Raw genomic sequence first — 27,875 nt, forward strand, 5'->3', positions numbered from 1 at the left:
GTGCGGGAGCTTTTTTTTTTTTTTCCTCCTGGAGTTGCGGGGTTTGTGGAGCTGCAAGGACCTGGTCGTGTGGCGCGAAAATCTCCTGGCCGGAACGCGGCGGGACGCGAGCGCCAGAGGGGCGGAGCGGGGGCCGGGGCTGGGGCTGCGTGGTCTGTAGCTGTGTTGTGCTTCCACTTGTAACTGCTGCTTTTTCCTCCACCATTCTGGGAAAAGATAAACATAATTAAAAAATAAAAGACCACCACACAACTGCCGGTTTTCAAGGGCTGGGGAGAGGGGGCGAAGGGGATCTCATATGTGCCCCGTATCTCCGCGCAGGGAGGCGTGGAGCCCGCGGCCCTGCTGCCCCAGGGCTGACAGCTCCTGCGGGGAGCACAGCCTGCTTTGTGCGGGACGGCCGGCAGCACGCAGGGGTTGTGTGCCCTGCTGCCCGCAGGTGAGATGTTGCCTTAGGGGTGAAGCCTCCATGCCCTTGTGGGTACAGCAGTGCAGTGGGGTTTCAGAAAGAAGTTGGCTGTATTACTCTGCAAACAATTACTTGAAGCAGGGCCAGAGGAAAACAAACCCGCAGTGACTGCAAACTGTTTTGTGTAACGTTGCAATCTCACGTTAAACCAAGCACAGCCGTTACACGCCACAGTATGATTGCTGTGCAGTCGGGATTTGGCAGCCAGGATCGGGTGAGGCCCTGAAAGCTGTATGTGATTTGCAGCCCCATTGCTTGCTGTAATCCTGCCTTTATCCTTTATCCTGCTCGGGGCCTCCCAGCAGCAGGCACGGCCCATGTCAGGCACGATCGAAGTGGCCCCGCACACGCAGGCCTGCAGCCCAGCCCGGGCTGTGAATAGCTGCAGCACAATGGGCGCCAGCTCTGCTCAGGGTCTGTGTTTTCTGTGGGCGAGTCTCCTCGTGAGAAAGCAGCTCCGCTTTCAGTCAGCCTGTAATTACAGCCTTACCTGCACAGAGCGCAAAACTGGGGGCACTGCCCAGAGTGGCCACCCAGGTGGCATCCAAGCAGCTCAAGGCACATCCTGAGCAGCCACGGGCTCTGCTCCTTCCAGAAAAAAAAAATCACAAATATCATATCGTTTCTCAGTGGCAGCAGCTCTTGTCAACATTCTGAGCCGGGAGAGTCAGGATTTTACTAGAAAATAACCGTCAATAACATGTAAAATGTTATGGGGCTAGCCTGTGCAGCAGCTTATTTCCCAATTAATGCTTCATGGAAATAGCGTTCTCCAAGCCATGTAAGTAATCAGACAGCTTTAAAATGTATTGGCCCAAGCAGGGACTTTGTGGGGAAAGTGACTAGGAGCTGGGGAAGCCGTTTGGCAGAGGGGCTGCAGCCCTGCTTAGTGAGGCAGGGAAATAAATGGATGTGCTTAGCTCCTGCAGCCCCAAAAGGACGCTTGCTGTTACACGGGTGCAGGAGGATGGCTGCTTTTGTAGATTTACACCAAGACCTCTGCGTGCTTGCTGGACACCTCTGTCCCCTTGGCTTTTCGGTCCTCATGTTCTACTGCTTCAGCAGAAGGGGAGAGTAGAGATTCTCATGACCGCAGAGTACCTGTGGCACAAAGCAGTAACACGTATCTTGGCTCTGTAGAAAAGAATAAGATTGCAGCCACTAATGACAGTAATTAAAAATTTCTCTAAGAGCTGTCCAATCACCTCTTCATCCGAGCAAATTATAGTGTGTTAGTAAAACCGTTAGTGCCACAAAATGAAGCTAAAAACGTCTTGCATTAAAATAATCAGGCCTCGATTTATGATGTAAATTGTAAATCGGTAACCTATAACATGCACTAATTGTTTTCCTCTCTTATGAAAGGTGTGTTTCTGTAAAAGATCTGATCAGGCACGTGCATTTGCTCAGCTGCCGCCCTGCAGTGGCTACTGCTCTGCAGAGGATGCGTGAGGTGCACCGCCAGCTCCCCTATCATTGGCTGCCACCCAGAGAAAGGAGGGTGGCTGCTTCTGTGGACTTCGTTGTAATTGGACCTCCACTGGTTTGCTGGACGTACTTTTATATGAAGTGCTTTTTCGCTTTGGCATTGTGCTCTGAACTGGAATTTAGCATGGATAATTGGTTCATAGCCATGGGCACTGCTCCACAAAATACCTCCACAGTGCAATTAGTGTCTTTTCCCCCTTTTTTTTCTCTGCAAGGAAAAAATATTTTTTTGCTTTTTAATTCATATCTCGTGCTTTGCTGCAATTTCCCTGGTAGCACAGGCTGGGTGCAGACACGTCCTTCCTGCTGAATTGAAGGTGGCCACGTCTGGTCCTATTTGACAGCGTGTTTCTTTGACCCAGGCTGCTGAGGCCATAAAAATAGAAAGAATAAGAGAAAAGAAAGCCAAAGGAATAACTACAGCCCAGCGAGAGGAAAAGTACACGTTGATAAATGCCTCCAGGAGCCTGCATTCATCAGTGCCCTCAGAGAACAGCTGAAATGTGGTCAGCTCTGACAGAAATCTTAATGATTATTCCAAGTACACATCGCAGCGGATCGTTCAGAGCCCAGGGCATTGTGATGCACATTATGGAGCGTAATTACAACACTTGTTTGAGTATCCTGTAGCCGTTCGTTCTACAAAATGCATTGAAAAAAAAGGTTGATAAAAAAACCCTGGCTGCTGTTGATATGCAGAGACCACTTTTGAAAGCTCGAGATCCCAGCCCTTTCACTCTTGGGCTTCGATTTGTATTTCCCTTTGAAAACACAAAATAGATTAAGTCACATCATAAAGAAATTGCTTACAAAGTGTTCTGCAAATGCATAACGGTGGGAAACAGGAGGCCATCAGAAAGTAATAAAAATTGCTCTCTGCACTGTTTTTCTGCCCTTTTATATACATTTTGCTGTGAGGGCTGATTTGTGTTGCCTCCGCCAGCTGCCAGGAGGGCAGAGGGGACAGGTGGGGTGGGGGCAGGCAAGAAGCCCCCCAGGGTTTCATGTCCTTCATGTGCTTCCCCACAGCACAAGGAAGAGGCCCTGTCTCTGCTGCAGGAGCGCTGACCTTTCTTGCTGAGGCAGGACAAGAAATCTGTATGTTGAGCCTCAGGTGTGTGAAGCCACTCTGTTGTGCGGCGTTACCTACAGGACGATCCCATGGGGTTTCTCAGAGGAGGCACTGAACCTTGGGGCTGTCCACCACCCCCTGCTGCTGCCGTCCTCTGAGAGGATCTTCCCAAATGCCCTGTGTAAAAACAGGATCTTGGCAGACCCTTATTAGTGTTATTGCCATAATAGACTTCTCCTCCATAACCTCTCACTTTTTGCAACAGACTGGCTTGAACTGCCAAGCATTGGCACTTCATTAGATAAGAAAATTATGTAAAAAACCCTTATATGGTGGAAACATATACAGAAAATAATGCTGTCAGATGTAATTTGCAGAGGTAGCACAGCTATTTGGCTCCATTTTAAGTGATGCAAGATGTCAGGAGGTCTTCCGGTTTGTTTTTTTTTCCCCCACAATTACAAAAGCAACTGCCTGTCTTTCTCAGCTTAAAGTAGTAATGAGAATAATATTTAGGTCAAAGTGCATTCGCTAGCACAGTAAAAAATTCAAGTGCTCATCTTTGACACACAGCCCAGTATTCTTGGCAGAAGGTTTGCATTAAGTCCTAAAATGCTTGGGGTTTGGTCCCCATTAGCATGGGGTCCACTTGAGAGGAGTATAGTTTGGGGAGCAGTGGAGGAGGCACAGAGGCTTTGGGCAATCTTTCTCCTTAAATGGGCTCAGCAAGCACATGGCGAGTGCACAGGGCCGTGGTGCGTGCCCAGGGAGAGGGGCATTGCACTCAGACATCACTCAGAACGCCAGAAAGCATTCAGTGGGAGCAGGATAGGAAGAGGTGAAATTACAGTAGTTAATATTTTCTTTAAAAAGCAGATGATGCTGGGTTCAAAGGGCATCAGCTGTGACTGCAGCCATCCTGTTGGCCTGTCCAAATTTGTCAGGACCTAGAGAACCAGTCTTGGTGTGTTGTTACTACTCACGCAAGTGAGGAGCAGAGATCCATGGAAATAGGGTGTGTGGGGCTTGCTGAGTGCAAGGATGGCAATTCTTGTGGCTCCCAGGAGGGCCAGAGTCAAACGTTACCAAGTGAAGAAGCAGATCCCATGTCACAGCCTCACACATTCATGAAATAAAAAAAAGAAAATTTGTATCTGACTTAGTAAACCTGCTCCCTATTGGATGCAGATACTCACTTGCTTTGGACATCCAGTTTTGCATTTGCCTTCATGAATTCTCTGTTTTTCATTATCTAAGCCAGAAGACATCCTAGAGCTGGCTTCTTGTAACTCTTGTAATTGCATTTTACACGCTGGAAAGGGAAAACGTGGGTACCTCTCAGGGATTAGGAAAACAGCAACATCTATACACAGAGATATGAAGACCTAGGGAAAGGAGAGCCGGGAGAACAACGGTTGTCTCTATAGCAGCAATAGGTTGTGCCACTTGTAGGGTCAGCCATACTGGTAAACTGGAGGGCAGGGTGTCCCATTGCTAGTGCGCGATTCTAGACTTCTCAATACTTAAATATGCTTAGTTTTGACAGATTTATGATACATAAATAAATAAATGAATATAAAAAAACCCCAGTATGGCTCCTTTGTAAAGGGCAGAGATTTTCTGGGGTGCACATCCCCAAGATATTCTGATTTTCCGTATTGCAGTGTGGCCTTTCAGCCAGCAGTGGCTGTGTGGTGGTAAAACATTCCTCAGTTTCAGAAAGTATTGGGGGTGAAAACGTGGGAACATTTGTTATGAAATTTTCACTTGAGCAAGTTTAAGGGGAAGACTGTATACAGAAGATAGGAAGTGTATTTTTTACAATTAAAATTAAAGAAAGTGTCCACACTTGAAGCAGGAACTGTATATAAATATATTCCAATATGAGGATTTTTAGGGATTTAAAAAATTGTTTGCCACTGAATTATGTATTTATTGCTTTTTTGATACAAGAAGAGCTTTGGTGCCATGGTTTAGGGCATGCACTGAATAATATTTTTTTTCTCCACAAGATCAGTTACTCTTGCTTTGACCACCAATTCTGAAACAACAAGAGGATTCCTAATCAGTCACTATTGCATGATTGTTTAATATTAAAAGGAGTGATCAATACCATCCGCTCCTCCTTTAAATGCTAATGAACACTTTAATACAACAGATGTGGACAGACAGTACACTGCAGATTAAAATTAGGCACAGCATTAAATTGCTTACAAACAGCAGAGCAGTCCTTCTGGACATCTTGACAATCAACCACAAGCAGACAGTAAATCTTGAATTGCCACTGCCTTGGTGCCTGCTGGGTAGGGCCCTGTTGTGCAACTACACTGCTGTCCTCATCACCCTGCAAGAGCAACGCACCCTTCCGAACTCTCACAATTTCTTTCTAGGATTTGTGCTGGCCCAGTTGTTAAAAGGGGCTGGTGAGAACCAGAGGATGGTGAATAACACATACCCCCTGGTTGGTATCCGAGTAGAGCAGGGGATGTATGGAGGTCACTCCAAAAGTAATGCCTCCGATTTATTTACATGGAAATTACAACAGACACAGGAAGGTTCAACCTCAACTGCCTGTTGTTGTGGGCAACGTACTAAAGTAAGAGGCATTACTTTTGGAGCAGCCCTGGCATGTGCCCTTTTGACAATCCAGTGAGGAGGCAGTGGTGATAGGGGCTCATCAGGGATGATGTGCTGTTAGCTCCTCCAGCATTGCTCACAGTTGCATGCCAGTGAGCATCGCTTGGCACTGATGGTATCTTGTACCTCACTCAAAGGCATCTTTAATTTACAGTTTCTTGGCTTTCAGAGGGTACCATGTATTGCATTGGGTTCAGCTTCCTTTATCTGTTTCATTCTTTTTTTACCTCTTGCATCTTGGGAAATCCTAACTTTTTTTCCCTGTTTAATTGTGTGAAATCAACTTGGAGTGAAAAGGCCAACAAGGAACTTTCTGAAGACAAGTGAGTCTACGGCTGTGCTTTTGTTCTCAGTGGAGCTATAGACCACATTAATCACAAACTTTGCTGACCTTGTCTTTACTGCCTGAAGACTGAAAGACAAAGGCAGCACAGCCTGGCCACATTTAAAAATTCAATTAAAAAATGCCTGCTGCCCAGGGATAAACATTATCACAGACCTCAGAGGGGATGGATCTATCCATTATAAAGGCAATGCCTTGTTCTCCTTCTCTTTTTCTTTTTTTCTAAAAGTATAAAGCCTATTTTTTTTTTATCCTTCTGATTACGACAACTGTACGTGTCGCAGCGTCTGCTCTGCAGTGTCAGATACCTGGTGTCTGAGTTTGAACAAAGAGGTGAGAAATTCCTGATAGGGGATGGATGGCTGGAAGTGGAGAAGTGAAGTTACCAGAGTGGGCCTGAAGAAAAACATGTGTGTGCTCCTGCTTTTTGAGATTGTGATGGTCTGACCAAAATATTACCTTTTCCTAAGGCCTTGGCAGAAGCAGAGTGAATAAAGTGTATTGAAACAGTGCTCAGAGCCAGAGGTGATGGGAGAGTTAGCAGCACAACTCCTCTGTAGATGAAACGGAGAGGCTTTTGTTACAGCGCATGGCTGTGTATTACTGATTTTATTTTTGAAATATTAAGCAAATTAGTGCACATCCAGTCAGCTAAGAACACGAGCAGCCAAAGGAAGGGGAGGCAACCATATTAAATCCATCAGTACTGGGAGGGAAGAGGTCTCATTGCTGAGGGCAGGCTCCTTCCAGGTGCCCACCAGCCAGCTGCATGCAGAGCGGTGCAGCCAGCCCAGCGAGGTAGTGTCATGGCTTCAGTGCAGTGCGCCGAGAGCTGGAGCACGTCGAGCAGAAGCACGTGTCATCTCCCAGTTGAATATTCAGTGGAATAAGAGGAAAGCTGGCTCCATCGCAGCTTACGGCTGTTTCCCCCGTTAGAACGTCCTCCGGCCCCGCCAGTTGCCCTTGGGCCTTTCCTTACCCTGCTTGCTGGTGCTCTGCCTGTGGGGCTTCTTCACATGCTGCACCTTTATCCACCCCCCCTCGCTCACCCTGCCCTCCCCTTCGCTTCTTCTAGGCTCGCTCTCCCCCTGCAGCGGCATGCCCGGGATGGCCTTGGGCTGGGGGGAGTTGCGGGGGTACCTGCGTTGCTCATGGGCCAGGGGCATGGAGGCAGTCCTGCCGGCCCTGCCCGAGGACCTGGGAGGCACCGGGGAGCTCGTCCCGCTGCGCCGCCCATCAGAGGAGCTGCGGGAGTTGCCGCTGTGCGAGGCGTTCCTGGCCTTGCCTGTGGACCTGTCCCTCTCTGAAGCCGTGTCCGATGCTGTGCTGGAAGTGCTGCTGCCCTTTGAGTTGAGGTGTAGGTTCGACAGGTTTCTCACCAAACTGTGCGAGAGGGGAGAGGAGTTCCTGGAGTGGCTGATGGAGGTGTAGTGGTAACTGACGGGCCCGCGTGTCCGCCTCACGGCAGCGGCGTAGGAGTCCTGGCTCTGCAGGTAGGGCAGGTAGTGTGAGATGGTAGTGGGGCTGTGCGGGTGGCCGTGCTGCAGGGAAATGGCTTTGGCTATCTGGTGCATGCGCAGCGTCTGCATCCACTGGCTGTCGATGCCTGGCAGGGAAATGAAACAAGGTGAGCGTTGTGTGAATTGCTGGGAAAATACATTCTGTTTCAGATACGGGGTGAGTTAAGTTTTCTCTCTCTGATAAACCTCTACAGATTGCAGAATCATAGAATCATAGTGTTGAAGAAGACCAGTGAGATCATCTAGTCCAACCATCAACCCATCACCACTGTGCCCACTCAACCACATTCCCAAGTGCCACATCTACTCTTTTTTTTGAACACCTCCAGAGATGGTGAATCCACCACTTGCCTGGACAGCCTGTTCCAATACCTCACCACTCCTTCTGAGAAGAAATTTTTCCTAGTTTCAAACCTGAACCTTCCCTGGCGCAACTAAAGGCCATTCCCTCTCCTCCTGCAACTGTTAGCTGGGAGAAGAGGCTGACCCCCACCCCGCTACCACCTCTTTTCAGGTCATTGTAGAGAGTGATAAGGTCTCCCCTGATTAAAATTATACCTTAGCAATATCCCTGTACTCCTTCTGAGTTGCCTGCCCCTTCTCCCAAAGATGGTAAACTCTTTTTTTCCCCAGAGTCTCAGCAGATTCCTCCTCAGCTTCCACAACAAAAGAGCCTGCAGACCTCCAGAGCAGGCACAGCATGGGCACCTCCCATGGTGTGTGCCAGCACCACAGCTGCACCCTGTGTTGCTCCCAGCCAGCACTGGCCATGCTCTTCACAGTGGTGGAGGTAGTGCAAACCCTGCTGCAGCAGCCAGACTCACCCCCTCTCTTTCCATTTTCTCACCACAACAGCCAGAGCCACTTCGTTTCTTATTATCACTAAAAATTCAGAAGTCAATCCATTTCACATAATCATGATACTAAGACCCAGCTGCACTCCACAGCCTCCATCCAGCTTCAGGCATAAAACGTAGCTTATGTAATTTTGCTCTAGAGAAATCTGAATGATTTTCCTTAAAAAATGGTTATGTCACTCTAACAGAAAGTGTGCCCCTAGCAGTTTGCAACAGGATAAACACAAACAAGATTTTATTATCTGTAGCAGAGGACCCCAGCTCCTCTCTCACCATTTGAAGGTCTCCAGAGGAGAGATCCTCTGCTGCAAGCCCCTCTCTCCCATGGCAATGCTGCATCTGCCTGCAAAGTTCTGTGGGGGCTGGCAGTGGCTTTGCCCTTGCTAGGATTGCTCCTTGTTAGGACATAGTGGATGGTCTCTTCCATTCCGCCTTCCCCTAGACTTTGCTGGACTCCCAAGAGATTTCAATCACTTCAACTTAATGTCAAATATGTCAAAAGGAAATCGTCTTTCCTGTCAAAGTGCAGGTCTGATGCCGCCACAGCAGAGAGCTCTGGCTGCACTGAGATGAACCTTCGTTTACAGAAAGGTGGGAATCAATTTCTCTGTTTCCTAACCTCCTTGAAATTCATTGTTTCAAAAGAAATACACATGCTGATTCGAATATATTTTCTAGACAGCCTCCTCTACCATATCCCCATTTCTTCCTACAAAGGCTCTGGATGTAAAACACAGACCTCATAAATCTGGAAGCAGCTGGCTCAGGACATGAATTTGGGTCCTTGTGTACCACCAGCTCTCAGGTGGCAACCACACACCCTGTGGGACCAGCTCCCTCCAGTGTCCAGCCTAGAGAGCAGCTGCCCAATAAGGATCACCCAGCACCACCTGTGGGACAGGCCCTAGGCCCAGTCCTCTCGTAGGCTGGGGTCCCTCATAAGGTCTCTGAGCCACCAGTTCTGCATGCTGAATTAAATGCTCCACGCAATAACCTGCATGGGCAGCGCCTTCACTGCCAGTTATTTTAGCCTCTTACACAGGTATTATTACCCTTACCTTTGTGCTTGGATTTGGTGTTGTTTTAAACCTGGGGTAGGTGATCTGGTAAAGAAGACAGGCCAGGAGATTTGCTAGAGCTGAGGTGCAGCTTTCATGCTGGCTGGTAACCCATTTCCTCTGAACTGTGCCTATTCACTTGGGTGCAGACAATACATTAGTGGCTTCGTGGAACTCCTCCATGTGCCAGAGGGACAGACAAGCTCTCCCACCGCTTGCCACAAAAAAATGAAAGCAGCTTGGCTTACTGCAGCAGAGCCAACCTGTGAAGATACAACACCACACTTGGGTATGGCTGTATGGCTCATCAGCCCAAGACCTGGATCACCAGAGCTGATCTGCAGTGAAAACGTCTTTCAGGACATGCTGCGTCCCACATGCATTACAAAACACAGTTGTTCTGCAAATTGATAGGTTATTTAGAAATATGAGCACCCATTTTAAACGTGTCTGTTAAACCACCAGTGCTCAATTCACAAGGCGTCTGCTCCAGATGCAGCAGTAGTGCCACATGAATGAGGAAATTCCACTGACTGCCATCTTGCTCCAGCCTACGTATTTCTACAGCGCTACTGTGAACTGAATCAGAAAAAAAAAACCAAAAAGCCTACTTTGGCTAACAAACACTGTACAAAAAGAGTAACTTCTTTAAGATGCAAAGAACCTTTTCCAAAGCCCTCTTCCAGGAGAAGCCAGAACTGGAGTCAGAGCAGACCAGAATGGGCAGGCAGAGCTGTGGAAGAAGAATTCAATGGGAAGATTTCCACTCCTCTTTGCAGCCATCAAGAACACATTTTGGTCTGCTCGTATCTGAGACATTTGTGCAAAGCTGTCTGCATGCTGGGTAGCCAGCAGCAGGAGGAAAGAGCTGACCACAGCACTTTTGGTGAGTTTGGATTGCAAGGAGAGAAAGCATAAAAACGTACTGAAAGCACTGGCTTCCCAGGTTCCCAAAAAGACTGTAGAAAACCGTATTTCCCAACAGACGGAGGGAATAGATGTGAGAGATTGTCTCCTTTCTCAGCAGATGCCTTCCTGAAATCCTGGTTGAGAAATACATCTTCTTCTATGGCACAGATATGTTACACAGATAATTACAGTATTCCGCCTGCGCTCTCAGTCCAGTCCCAAAGCTGATTAGATGCACTGCCATACAACTGCATCCTTGCTGCCAAGTCCTGCCTTGCTGGTGGACTCAGACACATGGTGTCAGCCCTGCGCTGGTGCAGCTTTGTGGTTCTGCTCAATAGGGGAAGATGTGAAGTACTGGGGGTTTTGGAGAAGAAGGATCTGAGCTACTGATAAGCTACTGCAAGGGATTTACAGTATACCACAGATTTGTAGCTAAGTGCCCTGGACTGTTTCCAGCATACTTTCTATAGAAGCATACAGATCACTCTTCCTTAAATCACACTGTGATGTAACATGTGACACTACCTAACTTTTAGCCTTTAAGCTAAGTCATACAAGCCAGGGTGCTCCTGCATGTGACCATGAAGATGTCACAGGGACCACAATGCCAGCTGAAGCTGCAAGATGGTGCTCTGCTGTCGGACGAGAATAATAGCGTTGTCTTTTTGCTGTTCTCCACATAAACACTTTGCCCACACCAGCAATAGAGGTAGGTAGTTCACACGTAGCGACTTACTGGAGTCAGACCTGCTCCGTGAATGCCCCTCTGAGTTGGGGAGTGAGGTCTGTATCATAAGCTGCACCGCTTTGACCTCATCCTGTGCTTTCACCTTGCTCCAGCTGATTGCTTGGACGTGCCTGGTGGATTTGGGAGCTCGAACGTCGCTCTGCTCAGGAAGGACACAACACACATAAGGATACAAGGCATGTGAGGACATAGCAACACACAGCCCATTAAGCTCTCCTGCCCGGGAACTTCCACTAGTGCCTGGGTGGCAGCAGCACTCTGAATAGAGTTTGTTTTGCAAAACCACTTAGCCAGTTCTCATGTATTTTTAGAGTAGATAATTTCGGCTTGTATTTTATGATTATGCTAAAAATGTGGCAGTGAATAAGTGTTCCAATTCATGTACCACATGGAGGAAAGATCTGAAAGCCTTCCTCTACAAATACAAAGAGTATTTTACTTGTCATATAATGTGAACACCAGATAGGCAGCACCTTCTGCTAAAAGAGATAGGACTAAACAGGTATTTTTGCAGGGGAACACTCCCCATTTGCTTGTTTGGAGTATGAAGCTCTTCAGTTACAGGAGCCATGCTGCCTGCAATTCTGAAAGGCTGAAAGAAACCTAGAGCAACAGGAAACTGTTGTTCTTCACTTATGAGACAAACCAAAAAGGTGCAAGATTTCCTCATCACTTCATCAGTGCTCGAATCCTTGTCCAGGGCAGAGCTGGAATCTCAATTATTAGCCTCACTGTGAAACACAGCATTGGTCTTCATAAAATCACTTCTGTAAGCAACCGCAAGCTCTTTTTACAAAGGCTAATTTCTGTATTTTGTTTTCCTCTTTTACTTTTGACTTATTATTCTCTTTCTTCTCCTGTTGCTCCTCAGCTCTCCTAATTAGCACTTCACTGAAAAGGTAAAAAAAAAGAAAACCACAGCCTCCAAGTGACGTGAGCACACTGGCCATTACACTTCAAGAAAAAGGAATTTTCATCCTTGAGAAAAAGAGCTGTCCCAGGCAGCTGCCTGAGAACACAGTCTTTGTAAATCTCATTCAGCTTTTGCTCCAAACTTTAGATTTTACAATTAATTACAGGGTGCTGAGACTTGATTACAGGATACAGCGGAGCTGTGGGATGCTATTGCCACTTCTCCCATACAGGTTATTTTAGATAAACATGCTGTTCTTTCTTAGAACTTACCTCATATGTAACAATACATTCTACAGACTGATGTTCTTCGATCCCCACGATCCACTTCTCCATGACAAACGGTGGCTGAAAAGAACACAGTGGTGGTTTATAAGGTGCTCTTCATCTCCTGACTTGTCTCTGAAACACCCTAAAAGTACTTTTAACTTTTGCCTTTTCTCATCCTTTTCCATATTGCTAACATCTAAAAATGTTATGGAACAAACCGCATATGGAATATTTTCCTGGGGGCATCGCCCTTCAGTTTTACACACATGCAATAAATATTCCTGGAGACGGTCCCTGATAGATAATACAGATGTATGTGCTAATCCTACTGTATCTGGAGACTACTACATTTAAGTCTTTTCTTCTTTTTTTCTTTTTTCTTTTTTTTTTTAATGAAAAAATGGAAATGTCCAAGATGAAATTTCTGGAAATGAAACAGAAAGCTATTTTGCAATGACATAATATAACAACAATAAAATTACAACGGTGAAGAAATCCCTAGCTATAACAACAGTCTTAGCGTGACTATGACATTAAATACAAGAATACTTTCTGTCAAAGACATATTTTCCCTAAAATTCTGTTGAAAGTATGATTTTCAGTTTTTCCTTCAGCAAAAAAACAGCCAATTTTGCAAAAAAAAAAAAAAATAAAATACACAGTTAAAGGCATTCAGGAGGTTTTTTTGTTTTTGTTTTGTATTTAAATCAGTGCACATTAGAGAAGCATTCTAACTGGTAATGAAGATGTATATTTTTTCATTTATGATGTTAGCTACTATTAAGTAGAGCTTATTAATAAAAACAATCAATTAAAATAACAGCAAACAAAATGTTCAGTGCATTCTGTGCTTTAACAAACCTTCTGTTGCTTATGGTCTAAATGCTGGCTGGTAAATACTTACAGGCGGGTTTACTCAAATAGGGTAAATGCCCAGTGGCACTGAACTGCAGATGTGCAGGGCTGTATGCCCATGATCAACATGTTGACGGGTTTCAGTCTTTGGAACCCATTGTTGCATGAAAGAGGGAGTTTTAAAAGCATGTAAAAGTTCTAAAACTATGCAAAAAAGAGAGGGGGGAAAAAAAAAAAAAAGAGAGAAAAAACCCAGACAAATCACATGAAGTTTCAAATTGGAACATTTAAATCAATTTCTCCTCCTGAAAAGGAACATAAGTTTTTAACATTCTCATCTTTAAAAGGAGTAATAAATTCAGATGCTATGACATGGAATTAAAACAAGAAAACATAAATTAGTTCCTTCTTTTGTTTTTCTATTGTTAACATTATTGTCAGCTTAAAAGAGAACCAAAATAGCTAACTCTTATTATGATACACATCTGTTTAAAATGTGCATTTTATTTAAAAGCTGTCAAGAGACTGAGCTTCTGCAAGCACAAAAGTCGACTGCTGTGGTATTTTAATGTCTTTGTTTGAGATCTGTGAATTCGTGAAAGCTTTAAGGCTGTAAATACCTTTGTCATCTTTAAAATCTCTACATCGGGTAGGTTAGTGTTGAATGTCACATCTTTTATGTAGGTTATTGCAATTTCATCCCCGTCCATCTCCATGTACATTTTCCATTTACAGTCCTATGAATAATAATAAAAAAAAGAATGCTTGATTGTTAGAATACAAAAAATAAAATTCAAAGTATAAAAAACAAAGACTAACCAAATCCAGCCTAGTTCTCACTGTAAATGGAAAAAAATAAAACCAGCAACAACAATGAAGGCAAGGAGCATATACATGTTTTAGTATATGCACATTTTGCAATGAATGTTGTTAATGGAAAAACCTCAGGTTCTCTGGCTCACTTCCCGCTCAGGTCCCTCTGAGAGACAGCAGACACCTTGGCAGGTCTGACTGTCCTCAGTGGTTCCCTGGAGGGCCCCAGACCGGCAGCTCTTCACCCAGCAGCACTTCACCCAGCAGTACAGCCTGCTCATATGAGCAGTGGTGGTGAGGCACAGCCCATGGAAACCATCACCTGGAGCCACAGGCAGAGCTGGCCCTCGGGACATCTTCCTGGTGAACCTGGGAATGAAGGACCAGAGGGTGTGTGCAACACTTTTAGGACAGTCCCTCTAATAATGGGCAGGAGGATAAACTGATTAGTGCAGCTCAGTTCCTTCAGATCCTGAGTGCCCAGTGAGGCACTGACCATCCTCAGCCTTATAGGAAGTTTCACACGAATGTGCGTAAGAACTTCTTCACGGTGAGGGTCACGGAGCACTGGAACAGGCTGCCCAGGGAGGTTGTGGAGTCTCCTTCTCTGGAGATATTCAAGTCTCGCCTGGACGCCTACCTGTGCGACCTGGTGTAGGGAACCTGCTTTGGCAGGGGGGTTGGTCTTGATGATCTCTAGAGGTCCATTCCAACCCCTACAATTCTGTGATTCTGTGATTCCTCTCACCTCCAGTAGCATTGGTAATTTTAAGGGAGCTCAGCTTTGACAAGTCTAATAACCAAAGCAGTGGAAGGTATCTTTAAATAATCCCATGGGCTGAACATAGCACCAAATCTAGCACTTTGTGTGGGCGTAAGCCTGCAAGAGGCTGGTGGCTCTACAGGACTGAGTGGGCTGAGCACCGGCCAATGGCAAGGGAGGCTTCTGCGGGGACAGCAGATTTGCTGCAGACCACTGCAGGTGATTTTGGGATTTGATGCTGTCCAGCTCCTCCAGAAGCCTGCTCCCTGAAAGACAAGTCGGGTGGCACCAAGCAGGGCATCTCCATCTCTGTGCAGCCTGGATGGGGACTGCCCATGGCAGACGAGGACCCCTCCAGGTGTGCCTGAGGATCAGGAGCGTCCCCACATGCTGCTGGCCATGCAGCTGCCATCTTGGCATTCACAGGAGGCAGTCATCTCCTCAAGGCTACTCAAAAAATGCAAAAACCTTCAATGGGGACACAGATGGCCACTCAGGGCCAAGGGCTGGCATAAGCAGTTATCTGTACACAGAAATGTACAGCAGCGTAAGACAAATGACGCTTATGAAAGCACGTGGCCCTGTGTGTCCATCTGTCCCCATTGAAAGCTCACGAGTTTTATGAGGAGAGTGGACATGGGAGTTGGTTTTAGCACCGCCATGGCCTGGCACTCGGGCACTGGCCTGAGGCTCATATGCACTGAGCTCAGCTTCCAGTCCTGGCTTCATTTTCCTGAATGACCCACAAAAGGTACAAAGTCACTCCGTGCCTCCATCGCCTGATCACAGACTGTATCTCTCCACATGGCCTTTTTCTATCCCGTTGCTTTGGGCTGTGGGCTGCCTCTTCTCAGGTGGGTGCAGCACGACACGGCACAGGCAGTCGGCCGAGGACTGTTCATGCTGTGTGACTGAGCTGCAGCAGTGCAGAAGTGGGCTTTGACTCCTTCTCGCCTCTCAACCTGTGCTCCTATTGCTGCCTGCAATGTTTTCTTTGCCTGACTTTTTAATAGGATTTCCTAATTTTGTGCTACCTGAGTCCTCTGTTGCAGACCTAAGCTGAGGTTAGAGACAAAGTGCTTAATGACAAAAACACCTAAGCCAAGTGAAGACCAACATGTTGACAAAAATCAATAGCACCCAGCTACTTTAGTGGATCTCCTGTCATGAGCCTGGTGCCAAGCCAAGAGCCAAAGCTGTCTGCTGCCTTGTGCCAGGGCTTCTGCACCTTCATGGCTCAGGGTTTTCTGCTCCTCACATACCACATATGAAAAGCATGAGCTTGTCTCAATTAACCCTGTAAATCAAACTCCCATATCTACAAGGCTGACAGACCCTGCCAATATGGGGTCCAACATGCGGTGGGCACTTGCCAGCACCCAGCCCCTTGCCAGATCAGCCGCACATGCAGGAGTGCTCTGTGCAGGAATAAATCAGGCTGCCCCACGCAGCTGTGGATGCACAAGCCCAGCATAAACACCACCTTCCCCTGCTATGAGCCACGGCTTTAGAGGAAGAAACATGCTCGCCCATCCTTAAAATCCAGCCCCGAAACCGTCCATCCTCCTCAGGGTCCTCTCCAGACACACTGTGCAGAGACCAAAAGAGAAAATAACGGCACTGAATGTTCACTCTCTGGTCATTCAAAAGCCTGTGTCTTATTTGGAAAGGCTTTCATTTTGTGTTACGGTAAAGGAGTCAGCAGAGTGGGGGAAGACAGAGAAATAAAAACAGAGAGAGGGAGGAGAGGCTGGAAGAAAAAGAGAAAAAACAGAAAAAATATAACAGACAAAAAAAGAAAGAGAGGAAAGGAAGAAAAAGAAGGAGAAAGCATGCAGCTCAGTGACTTTAGAATCATGGTCCTTGGGAAATTTTTAAGATAAGTTGATGGCTGCTTTTCTTATAAGCTTGTAACCATTCTGCTCTAACACACAGTAGATAAAGCTAGGTTTGTAACCACAAAAAGGGACATATTTCCCTGTTTTCCAATTGATTTTTTGGTTCTTACTTTCAAAAGAATAAGAGAGGTAATAAGAGAGAGATGCTCAACTGCATAACCAAAAATGTGGCTAGAAAATCAAGAAAATGTAATTCAAATCTTTAATGAATTAGAGCCAGAAGATTTCTTGGACCAAGGCTACACTTAGTAACAGCCTTACTGAGGGAAATAATTTGGAAATGGTTCATTTGAAATGTCTTATAGACAAGTATATTTACGCATGGTGCATCAAAGAGATTTCCCGAGATATCTTGCAATTCAAACATCAAACTATCTCAGAATATTTACCTGTTCAATTTTGATATAAATAATTTCAGCTTTATGTTAAAAAAATTTGGTTTTGTAACCAGAGGCACAACCAGTACAACTTTGGTTGGAAAGCATTTCTGAATAACGTTTTGACAAAGCTACTAAATTGGCAGCCTCTGCAACTGATAGCAGAAGCAGAAAAGCAATTCACAAATGTATTTTGAGCCACTGCCCAGCTTCAAAACAGAAAATAAGAACACTTTGAAAATTAAGGCTCCTGCTTAGTGTGGTGACGATGCTCCTTTAAACCCATGTGCACTAACGTCTTTAAAAAAAAAAAACAGAAAGGGAAATGAAAAAGCTCAGGTACGGGCTTTAAGCAACAAACATGTCTCCTGCAACAACTGCTTCAAACTCTCGCTGGGATGACACTTCCTTTCCCAAGGAGGCCCAAGTTCAGGGTTCATTTCAGAATCAGCAGTTGCAATAAACTTTTTTTTTTTTTTAAGATTCAAGAGAAAAAAAACAACACATGCCATTGTAGCAGGCAACTGGGTATTAGAAGAAAAGTAAGATGTAACATGAGATGAAACAAATATGAAAAAAATGTCGGTCATGCTGGTACTAAAAGTAGTAGCATGTTGGTGATTTAGGTCCCCAGAAGCTCCTTTACATTCTTAGCTATTATCTATCTCAGCTGCTGAAACCTGCTGTTTTAAAGGCATTAGAGTTGAACATCTAGTGACAGCACTTGGGTTATTTATCATTATGTATCACCCTGCTACACTATATTTTATTATTCTGGATTTAAAGGAAGATAACACAATTACGGTTAATTTGCTTCTCTTCTTTATATATATAGTGTCATGACCCACCACGGCTTTGTCCCATGAGATATTTTTAACCAAAAAGAAATCCACAAGAAACTCTCCCTAAAAATTCCATTAATAACCTCTTGTAGCGTGTATAGGTTGCAGGGTCTGGAACTAAGAATGTTTTAATCTCTTCAGCAAAACAATGTCTCATAATGATGTACAGGACTATTGCTGCACTGATGAAGAATCATACATAATTCAGCACCTTTCACTTGGCACCACTGTGATATCCTCATTAGCAGTGGCTCACAGTGGCTGTCAGATGGTGTCCATGCGAATGCAGGCATTATATTGTCTTTGAGATGTGCAGCTGCTTCCATGACACTGCCAGTATATAAAAACATGACGCCAGTTTGTTTTATTTAGTGCTAAACCTTCCAGTTTGTAAAAACAAGGCTGACACAGAGCCTGACATGAGGCAGTGAAAATAATTAGCTCTCATTTTCTCAGCCTCCTATTTCCTTCTCCCCGCTGTGTTCTCTTTCCACTAAACCACCACATGTCAGTCGAAATGGGAGGCAATTAGTGGGCTCATTTCAGTCCCCACAACTGTGCTGAAAAGAAAGTATTTATGATGGCACAATGAACAGCTGAAAGATTAAATAACATTTGCCTTTTGAAAAGAAAATGACTTCTAGCTAAATGGGCAATTTTTGATTATTCTCAAACAAGCTTAGAGTAGTTGGTTTTTAAAATACAAGAAAGGAAAATGAGTCATTTTTAGGTGAAAGAATCAAATAAAACTTGACACAGTAATGCAAATAACCGATGTTTTATTGCAAAATATGTAAATGTGTTATACCCTTAACAATGGCTCATGTCTCAGGTCAGGGCAGGCTGTTGCCAGCCGGGCTGCAGCAAGACAAGGTGGCTGTGCTGCCGGTTTCTTTCAGTCGTGGGGGAAGAGAACATCACGGGTGGAGGAAAGGCCTTGTGAGAGAGACTGCCTTACAGCGCAAAGAAACAAAGCAAGAGATGTGTTGGTGTTACTGGCTCAGTCTCCCGGAAAGCCAGAGCCCTCATGTATAGGCTGTGGCAGACTGGGACCCAGCCTGGGCAGGCACGCGGCCTTGCACTTCTCCAGTGGATGCAAGGAAAGCACGGGCCCTGCGGTGAGCACTGTGCTGTGAGGGCACTTCCCACCCATGCTGGTGAAACATGACAGAATGGAACAGAGCAGCACAGGCGTCATGGCCCCGCTGACATGGGACTGTCTCTGTGCACATTCTCCTGCAGAGCCAGGGCATGGCCCATGAAACCCTCTGGGAAGAACACATCTACACTGAAGGTCTGGCACTGCCACCAACCCACTGCCTTGGCAGACTGCACTGAAAGCAATTACTCTTGCTGGTTATATTTAAATATGGCTGTGGTGTTAGTTTACATCTTAGATATTGTTTTTTTTGCCTTCACAGTGTATTTCCTCCTATACCAACTATTTACTGGAATCTGAACAAATCAAGCCTATGAGAATGCCACTCTGCTGCACACATGAACTCAGCCTTTAGTATTGAGAGCATCATGCTTCAAGCTGTAATTAAAGAAAAAGCTTTGAAGGTTAGGCTAGATAGAAAGCCAAGCTACTTGCAAGTATCTTCGCAAAGGAATGGAAGGATAAAGGTAGTGTAATACAACTGAAAAATATATAAACTGGAATTTCTAATTTGTGACCTAGCCCACTGCTTTATTTTTGCCATGTTTGTAATGTGCTGAATACCTTAGTAAACTAAACATGCTATACCATACCTGTCTTAACTGGGAATTATTTTTAATAAAGTAAAGAAAGGTTTTATCAGAGTCAACATGTTGGGAGGCTGGAGAGGAAGTAGTAGTAGAAATGATCTCAAGCCCTCATGAAACTGCAGCTCAGTTACAGTGAGTGTTATAGCACTGTTTTGAGTGGTATTTCCACATTTTGCCAGCCAGTGTTTCTCCACATGAAGAGCCGGTCACCATTTCTCTATAAAGTAGCCTTAATATTATATTCAATTTTGCACTACGCATTTAAATAACAGCATTAAAACATATGCCAGTCTGGATATTTGAGGCTAGAAAATAGTTCTCACAGATAGCAGATGGTTTTGACAAGGCTCTGCTCCTTACCTTGTCAAATGGAGAGAGGGAAAAGACAGCAAAAATGGTAAGCCACCCTCAAGGCTTTGTGTTTGGATGTAGGTCAGTCTGTGCCACGCTCGGTAAAAATGAAAACATTCAAAGACATGGTGAAATCTGCCTTTCTGATGACCAAAACTAAGGAACGCATCAACAGGAGACAAAAAAGACTGTGAACCATCCTTCTTAAGGGGTTGGATGATTCATCCATGTGGAGCCGACACAGCTCAGACACCTTTCCCTGATTGGGAAATTTTAATGAGCCACCTAGGATGAGAAAACCATTGAAAATTCCCTTCGCAGTTCTGCGAATCAGCTCAAGCCACAATTGCCAGGGTTTGTTTTTTACCCTCTTTGGTATTCTGGAGTTAATTGGTGTTCCCCCACTTTTTCTAATTTGTGGAATAAAAATTCTTACAAAATGTCTAAAGCTATCACCTTTTAGCTCAGTGGGAATTGTGTACAGAAAGGTCATTAACAGGAAGTAAATGGAAGTAACCACATAACTTGAGCTAAAAGAATTGGAAAAGAAACCTCTAAAAACCAGGTTAGCTTTGCAGCGCTCACTCCTGATGCATTCGGAGAGCACAAAGGTCACCGAGCTTTCATCACCTCTAAAGATGCAGCTAAAAAGGGAAGGAAGCTGTAACAAAATGACTGCGTCTATCAGCTGGTGGAAACCAACATAATCTCACTAGAAGATGCGTTTAAATTAGATAACAAATCTGAGTATGGTAAGGTCGCGTACTGGGAAGTCAACATTTCATTTAGCGTACAGACAAGACTGAACATCTGGTGTACAGATAAAGCTACCATCCTGAAGCATATTCTGCAGGACCCTTGTTAAAAATCACTGTGGCTGTGCCACATCAGTGCTTTAGCTGGGATGGGGAGCACACTCTTGTCTCATGTGTCTCTATGCCAGACTTTGGCAGAGCACCTCTGGGCATAGGGGCTGGTTTGCTTCCAATTGCCAATACTCTTACCTGGGCAGATGTGCTACAACCACTGGTAGGAGTGCAGCCCAGGGGACCAGGGCAGAATCAGCTGGGGCTGAACCCCCAGCATTAGCAGTTCCATGGCACAGCCCCTTCCTGCTATGCTGCACCAGCTCCTGTAGAGCCTAGCAGTCTCCCCTGATGCACACAGCTCCAGCAGTCCACCAGGGAACACACTTATAGCCTTGATTTGAGCTTATTGCCACTTTTCCCTCATGGCTGAAACAGGAGAGATGTCAGGTAGATGTTAGGTAGGCAACCTGTTACTGGGGATTATATGGACCAAGTTCCTTTAAGAAACTGAATTTTAGACTGATGTAGACCAGCTCTCTTGCTATAAAGATGGCAGAAGGCATTTCGGAGTGCTTCTGTTGACCCAGTTTTACAGGAACAGGTTCCACTCTTACACAAAAATGGGTCAATAAAGGAAATTGAAACCCTTCAACCCTTGTTTCTCCAGTGTCTCCATTTCATAACAAACATGGGTGATGGCAGCAGTAGTTGCATTAAGGCAGCCTCTAGGGGAGCTAGAAGATTATATCGTGGGGTTTTCAAAGAAGCAAGCTAGCCAAATTTTGTGTGCTGTACGTACAAGAACATGTTTTGCTGGTGTTATGCTTATGCACAACTCACTCAGACTACTTGCTCACTGCAGCTGTCCAGATAAAATATCTACTTGTCCTCAAACTCAGTTGGCAAACTGAATTTCCTGTGGCTGTCCACCTCCCTGCGCTATAGCTCATAGACCATACAGGAAATACAAGTGAGACGAGGTATTGCATAGCCTTTTAGTTCCTTGTGGAGTTGCACATGGCAGGGAAAGATGTATGTCTACAGAAAAGCAGCTCTACAGCTCATAAGAGCATTCAAGAACACTGAGAAAGTCTAAGTAATTCACACAGCGATAGAGAAGATTTTCATAGGAAAAATGTGCTCAAGATAAAAGAAACAAACAAACAAAAAAGGAAATCGCCAGACAAAAAGTAAAATGCTTTTTTCAAATTGATGAAATGATTTCAGTACGAGTCCAAGTTCCTACTAAGTACAAACCTAAATGCTTTCTCTGCAAGCACCACTAAGTACTGAAATCAAGAGACTTCTGCAAACAATGTGCCCTGAAAGCAAAGCAGTCAGATAACACAAGATGAAAGTCAGCCACCCACAAGTTTGGGGTGGACACACAATGCAGATCTGCCAAATACAAAAAGAAACAAATCCTGCTGTCGCAACCCCTGACTCCAACTCAGAAATGCTTTGCACACCATTTTCACATAGATAATTAATTCTAAAACCCTTGAACTCAAAGTCCGTGGCAGGCTGGATAAAGAAAATGAAAGGCATGGGATAATCCTTGCTCTCAAGAACAGACAACGTGGTGGAAATGCTTTGCAGGAACATCTGGGGTCATCAACGCTCCCACTACACAGGGTGTGCCAAGAGGTACCTGAGCCAGTGCAGAGCCATGTTTTGGTCAGGATGTGGCCTTCTGGCAGTCCTGTTACCACCCTGGCACAGAAGTCTCGCTGTCTGCAGTGGGCTGCAGTTCCCCACTGCACTGTGGGGGAATACAGCCACACCGGGACCTGTTCCATTCTCCCCAGCCATGCATGCCACATGCCGTCCATCTCTTCCCAGCTGCAGAGCCAGACACCACCTTTCTGCTGAGGCAAAACCAACTCATGTCCACAGATATCATGCACATGCTGCTGCCCAACTGTCTCTCACCGTCAAACTCCTCTGTCTGAATAGGCTCTTCTGCATAAACGGCTTGTTACTGCACACCCATTGGGATAAAGGGAACAAAGCGAAAGCCCAAATTACAGAAATGACAGTTAGAAAAACTGTTGGTGAGGAAACAAAAGCTTTCATTCAAAGCTTTCTGCAGCACTGTGCTCTCCCATGCTCTCTCAGGCGTGGCTGCCTATCATTGCTCAGCCCTACCTGCTACCTTGACATTAATTAGCTCTGCAGTTTCCAGAACAAGAGGATTCATTTTTTTGCATCCAGAAGACACGGGACACTCTGGGTACCGACTAAAAAGATAGCCAAGCTGATACAACACATCCAGATTACCTTTGGACCATTTCCCAGCTTTAAGTGATAGCCAAAAACGAGTTCAAGATTCACTACTTTCTCTACGTCTTCCCCAGCTTCACCCGCAGAGTCCTGAAAAAAGAAAAGAAAAAAAAAAAAAAAAGGTGAGAGCTTGTAGCTATTTCAGCCCTCTAGGAGGCAGAAGCAAGGACTTCTGGGAACAAGGATTTGCCTTTCCTATGTCACAAGCCTGCTGCTCACACTGTCATCCGCAGCAGAGGGCCATGGTTCTGCTGGGAGAGCTCCTGCTACACAGTTTCGTGACACTGCAGCAGTCACCTGCACTGCAATCACAGCACGGTAGTGATGTTCAGGTTTTCATTTCCCTTTTGGGATTTCCTCCAGATCCTTTATCATCTTTGTCACCCTCCACTGCACTCTTCCTAGGAGATCCCTGTCTTTTTCGAACTGAATCCTAGAACTGGACACTGTATTCCAGATGTGGCCTCACCAGGACAGAGTAGAGGGGGAGGATCTCTTCCCTCAATCTGCTGGCCATGCTCGTTTTAATACATCCCAGGATACTGTTGGCCTTCTTGACCACAAGGGCACACTGCTAGCTCACAGCCAACCTGTTCACCAGGACACCCAGCTTCTTTTCTGCAGAGCTCCTCTTCAGCAGGACAGCCCCTATCCTGTACTGATGCATGCAGTTATTTCTTTACACTTGTTTTTGTTGAACTTCATCAGTTTCCTTTTTGCCCAACTCTCCAGTCTGTCCAGGTCCCACTGAATGGCTGAACAGCCTTCTGTCATGCCAGCCACTCCTCCCAGCTTTGTATAATCAGCAAACTTGCCAAGGGTGGACTATATCCCATCATGCAGGTCACTGATGAAGATGTTGAACAAGACTGGACCCAGCACTGGTTTTATGACAACATCTGGGATCCTCATTGAAAACAACATCTATTATCATACCACTTGTTCTCATGCAACCCATTGCTGCTGATAACCCTCCACATTTGTCAAAAGTAGTGGCAGAGCTGCTGTGGAAGCAGCTGCTTACCCTCCTACCAATGGCAGAAAGCTGAGACATGAAAGCAGTGAAGTATTTATACCAACATGAGAAGCACTCTTACAAAAACAATGAGACTTGCCTTAATTAATGGTGGAAAATGAAACAGATTTAGGTAGTCATGGGTTAACTTCTCAATAGCAGTCTATAAAAAAAAAAATTAACAAAATCAAATGAGCATTATTCAGCATCAAATACCACAAATACCAGTATGAAAAGCAAAGCAGTTCAGCATGTGCTATGCTTTTCATTGCAGCTACATCAGGGCATGTAACTGCAGTTTAAAATACAGCTCACCTCTGGAAACTGTCTTGGTAGATCGACCACATTTCGCATTCAGAATCTGAGCTGCTTAATCAGAAAAAAAGAAATGCTTGGGGGTTGTTTGGGTTGTTTTTATTTATGCTCAATCAACCCAGGAAGCCAAAGTCTTTCATTCTGGGCATTATTGACTTTATTAAGTTTCAATAATTTTCCCTGTAGGAAATGTAAATTAAAGATGTCAGCAATGGTGTGTGCTATGGAAAAATGGCTGATGAGCAAAGGGGAATAAATCTGTGACTTACAGAGATGAAGCTAAATTTGCAGGACTAGCAATTAGGATAAAAGTATCTCTTTACTAGTAAATTGTGGTATAAAGTCACTGAGACTGAGACCCAACAGAATCCCAGATGCTGCTTTCAGAGAAATCATTTTCCAAAGCTGACAGCCAGGAAATGTAACTATCTCCTGTGGATACATTATTAATACCATTATTACTGTTTTCCAGACCATAATTTTCTGAATTCATAACAAATATTATATATTCAAAAGACCAGGAAACAAAGCATTACAAGCAAAGCAACCTGGCCATCAATCAGCTAAAAAGTAGTCTAAGTTGGGAAGTTTATAGATTTCAGTTCAAGTAATTTTTCCATACCTGATCTCTCTTAGCTAAAGAGAAGTCTTATGGGACAGCACTCTGTAGATATCCAAAGCTTTTTGCTAGATAAATGGGTCTGCCCTCTTAGACAAATCTCCAGCAGTATTGTCAGTCCTGCCCCCAACAAAACTCATAGATGAGGAAAATGAAGATCGCAGCACATTTCACACCTCACAGAATGTCCAGGGTTCTTTGGGTTTCAGAGCCATATTAACTTGTAACTCTTTTTGTACCAAACAAGCTCTCTATTTAGCTTTATAACTTAAAAGAAAAAAATAGTTAATGCTACTATAAAACTGTAAAATCTCTCTCAATACCTACACTATAATCTACTCTGATGTCCAACATATACTATTAGATACCTTTAGGTGGATGATGTGTCCTCTGGAAATGATTCCCATGTCCTTTAAATCTTCTTCTTCTAGAAGGAGCAATCGCTTTCCAGTGATATGATGTTCTTTAAACAAGCTAGCATATGCACTCATTTCACCAGAAGCATCGCCTTAAGGTAAGAGAGGTTATTCAGAAATCCATAAGGCTTTTCAATGAGAGAAGAAAAAGACAGATCAATGTATTCGTAGTCGTTAATATGAACATGAAGGTACATATGAACAGCTTTTACCTTTTCTAGTAAGTTGTTGCATCCAGAAAAACTGCAAAAAAAAAAAAAAAAAAAAAGGAATCAATCTTAGAAGTTCGTGTTAGCAAAATTTTATATTACACCTACTTGGAGCTCACAAATATAATCACTTGTTTAGAAAATTAATTTTAAGAATATTTATAAGCTTTCATTAAAAGACTCAAGATTCTCCAGTGTTATTTATCTTTTTAAAACTGCCTTCTACTTTGCAGGTCCATTCCTTAGCTTATCATTATGAAGAACAATCAAAATGACTGAGGCAAACAGTATAGCAACCTGCCAACACGATAAAAAGGCTTTAGTTAAGCCCTTAGAAGCAGCAAGAGCTATCCCAGCTTTTGCACTGTCTTTACAGGGAGTCCTTCAATAAGCCTTAGCTAAACAATCCCATGCTGCACCATACACAAGAGTGCTAAATGGGACATGAAAATCACTGCGACACAGTGACATGCTAAAGATGAATAATTGGTATTACTGGCTTAGCATTCTAATTGAATAAAAGCGCAAAAAGAAGGCTCAATGCCTTTTTTTACTACAAGATAGCCCACACCCCTTAATATACTCTTAACTTGCAGTTAATTTCCATTCCAGTAGCATACAGCAAGATAAAACCTTCAAACCCATTTTAAACTCTCCAGGAAAAGCCTTGCTTAGACAGGTCTTCTTGTAGCACTTCCACATTTCCTAAATGATTGCTGAGGAATGCAGTCCTGGCTGCTGAAAACTCACAGCACAAATTATTTTCCAGACATCGAAGAATATATCTGTTTTATCAGGGTCACATAAATTCTTAACTTATGTACGGTCATTTTAAAAGCCTTTCTGGGACACAAGTTCCACCAAGCAAAGCAAATAGCAGTAAAATCTCACCTAGATATTCTGATCCAGGTCATATTCCCTCCATACCCACCGCAACTGGCAGACAGCTCCAGCAGCACAGCACTGGCCACATTAACACAAGATACTCACCACATCTTCTTCAGTCCATGCACAAATATCAAAGGAGGGCAGCAACTGTGTGAGAGATACGAATTGAAAAGAAAACCATCTGACTGTTGCTCTCCCCTCCACCCAAAACTCACTCCGGTGGCTTTATTTGGATCTTTTCCTCCAGTGAAGGGGAGGGCTTTAACCTGTGACTCCCATATGGGGCACCAGAGAGTACTTCCCAGACCAACAGAACAACCCTTTGGATTCAAACCGATTGCGGGCTTACTCCAGCTATCTCACTTCTTGTTTGATACTACAAAAAGACTTTTGCTTTTGTTATGGATTTGATACCAGCTGATTTCTGCAGGAAAAACAATGCTGTGATTATGACACCATCCAAAATGATGAGCACTTTCTGCAGAAGAAAGTAAAACTGCCACTAGACAGCAGCGAAGACAGGATTTGGAGTCAGGCTGCTGCGGCCAGTCTTCCTGTTGGGACAGTTCTCTGGTTTCTGCCAGCACTCCGTAACTGCTTGCCTGAGGCTCCGTGAGCACAGCACTTCCCAGCCCCTCCGGCACTGCAGCCGACATGTGGCATGCCTTGTCATTGCTCTTGAAACCACGAAGGATAGATGTGAAATTCTGGGATGATTTGAAAAAGCTGACACAGTATTAGACCTCATTGCAACACTGATTGCTGTTTTACTCACACAAGCATACGCTACCCAGGCTTCACCTTATTTGCATTCTTATCCAGAAAAACGTTCTGGCCCAACCTGAGCACATCCCAGGATCTCCAGTACCAAGACCAGGCTCTAGTATAATCCACCCAAAACTGCCAGCTGTGCCCGTCACAACATTCACGTGAAGCTCCCACTGGAAGATTTGTGATTGCCCAACATCCCTTCACACATCCTCCATAATTGCAGCTTTTGGTATCTGACCCCCGCTTTGAGCTTGAGGACTCTTCAGACCCTCTTCCTCCTACCATCACCATCACAGTCTGCTGTGCGCAAATCATCGTAAGATCTGAAAGATCTGAAAGACCTCTGCGAGAAGGACCTGATGGGCCTTTACACCTATCCTCCTGCCCTCTGCAACCCCAAAACGGACAGAGCCAAAGGCATCATAGTGAAATGTCAGATAGGAAAATGTGCTTGCTAGAAAAAGACTTGACTTTTTGACTGAAAACATGGTGTCGTAAAGACAATTTTCTAAATCTACCTACTGCTAGTCAGTCTTATCTTGTGCTAAGTTACCTGCTGCCCGGACAGTAGTGCTGAGGCAACAACTGTGCGCAAGGAAGGGCAAATGGCCACCAC

The 27,875-nt window shown here is 44.7% G+C and overlaps 1 protein-coding gene across 4 annotated transcripts in view; it reads right to left on the reverse strand.

Moving 5' to 3' along the window:
- Window positions 1–6,584: 6,584 nt before the first annotated feature.
- MAP3K20 (mitogen-activated protein kinase kinase kinase 20) overlaps window positions 6,585–27,875 on the reverse strand; it is an 85,825-nt gene continuing 64,534 nt past the window's right edge. For all 4 annotated transcript variants that reach the window (XM_085228915.1, XM_085228917.1, XM_085228919.1 and 1 more), the window contains exons 12-20: window positions 26,591–26,635; window positions 25,604–25,634; window positions 25,344–25,483; window positions 24,142–24,204; window positions 23,024–23,116; window positions 13,762–13,878; window positions 12,290–12,364; window positions 11,093–11,243; window positions 6,585–7,615 (exon numbers count right to left, since the gene is read on the reverse strand). In XM_085228915.1, the coding sequence (XP_085085041.1) occupies window positions 6,942–7,615; window positions 11,093–11,243; window positions 12,290–12,364; window positions 13,762–13,878; window positions 23,024–23,116; window positions 24,142–24,204; window positions 25,344–25,483; window positions 25,604–25,634; window positions 26,591–26,635 (1,389 nt within the window). In that variant the 3' untranslated portion in view covers window positions 6,585–6,941. The remainder of the gene's footprint in view (window positions 7,616–11,092; window positions 11,244–12,289; window positions 12,365–13,761; window positions 13,879–23,023; window positions 23,117–24,141; window positions 24,205–25,343; window positions 25,484–25,603; window positions 25,635–26,590; window positions 26,636–27,875) is intronic.

The sequence above is a fragment of the Meleagris gallopavo genome, chromosome 7, assembly GCF_905368555.1.
Source record: "Meleagris gallopavo chromosome 7, MGAL_WU_HG_1.1, whole genome shotgun sequence".
Lineage (NCBI taxonomy): Eukaryota > Metazoa > Chordata > Aves > Galliformes > Phasianidae > Meleagris > Meleagris gallopavo.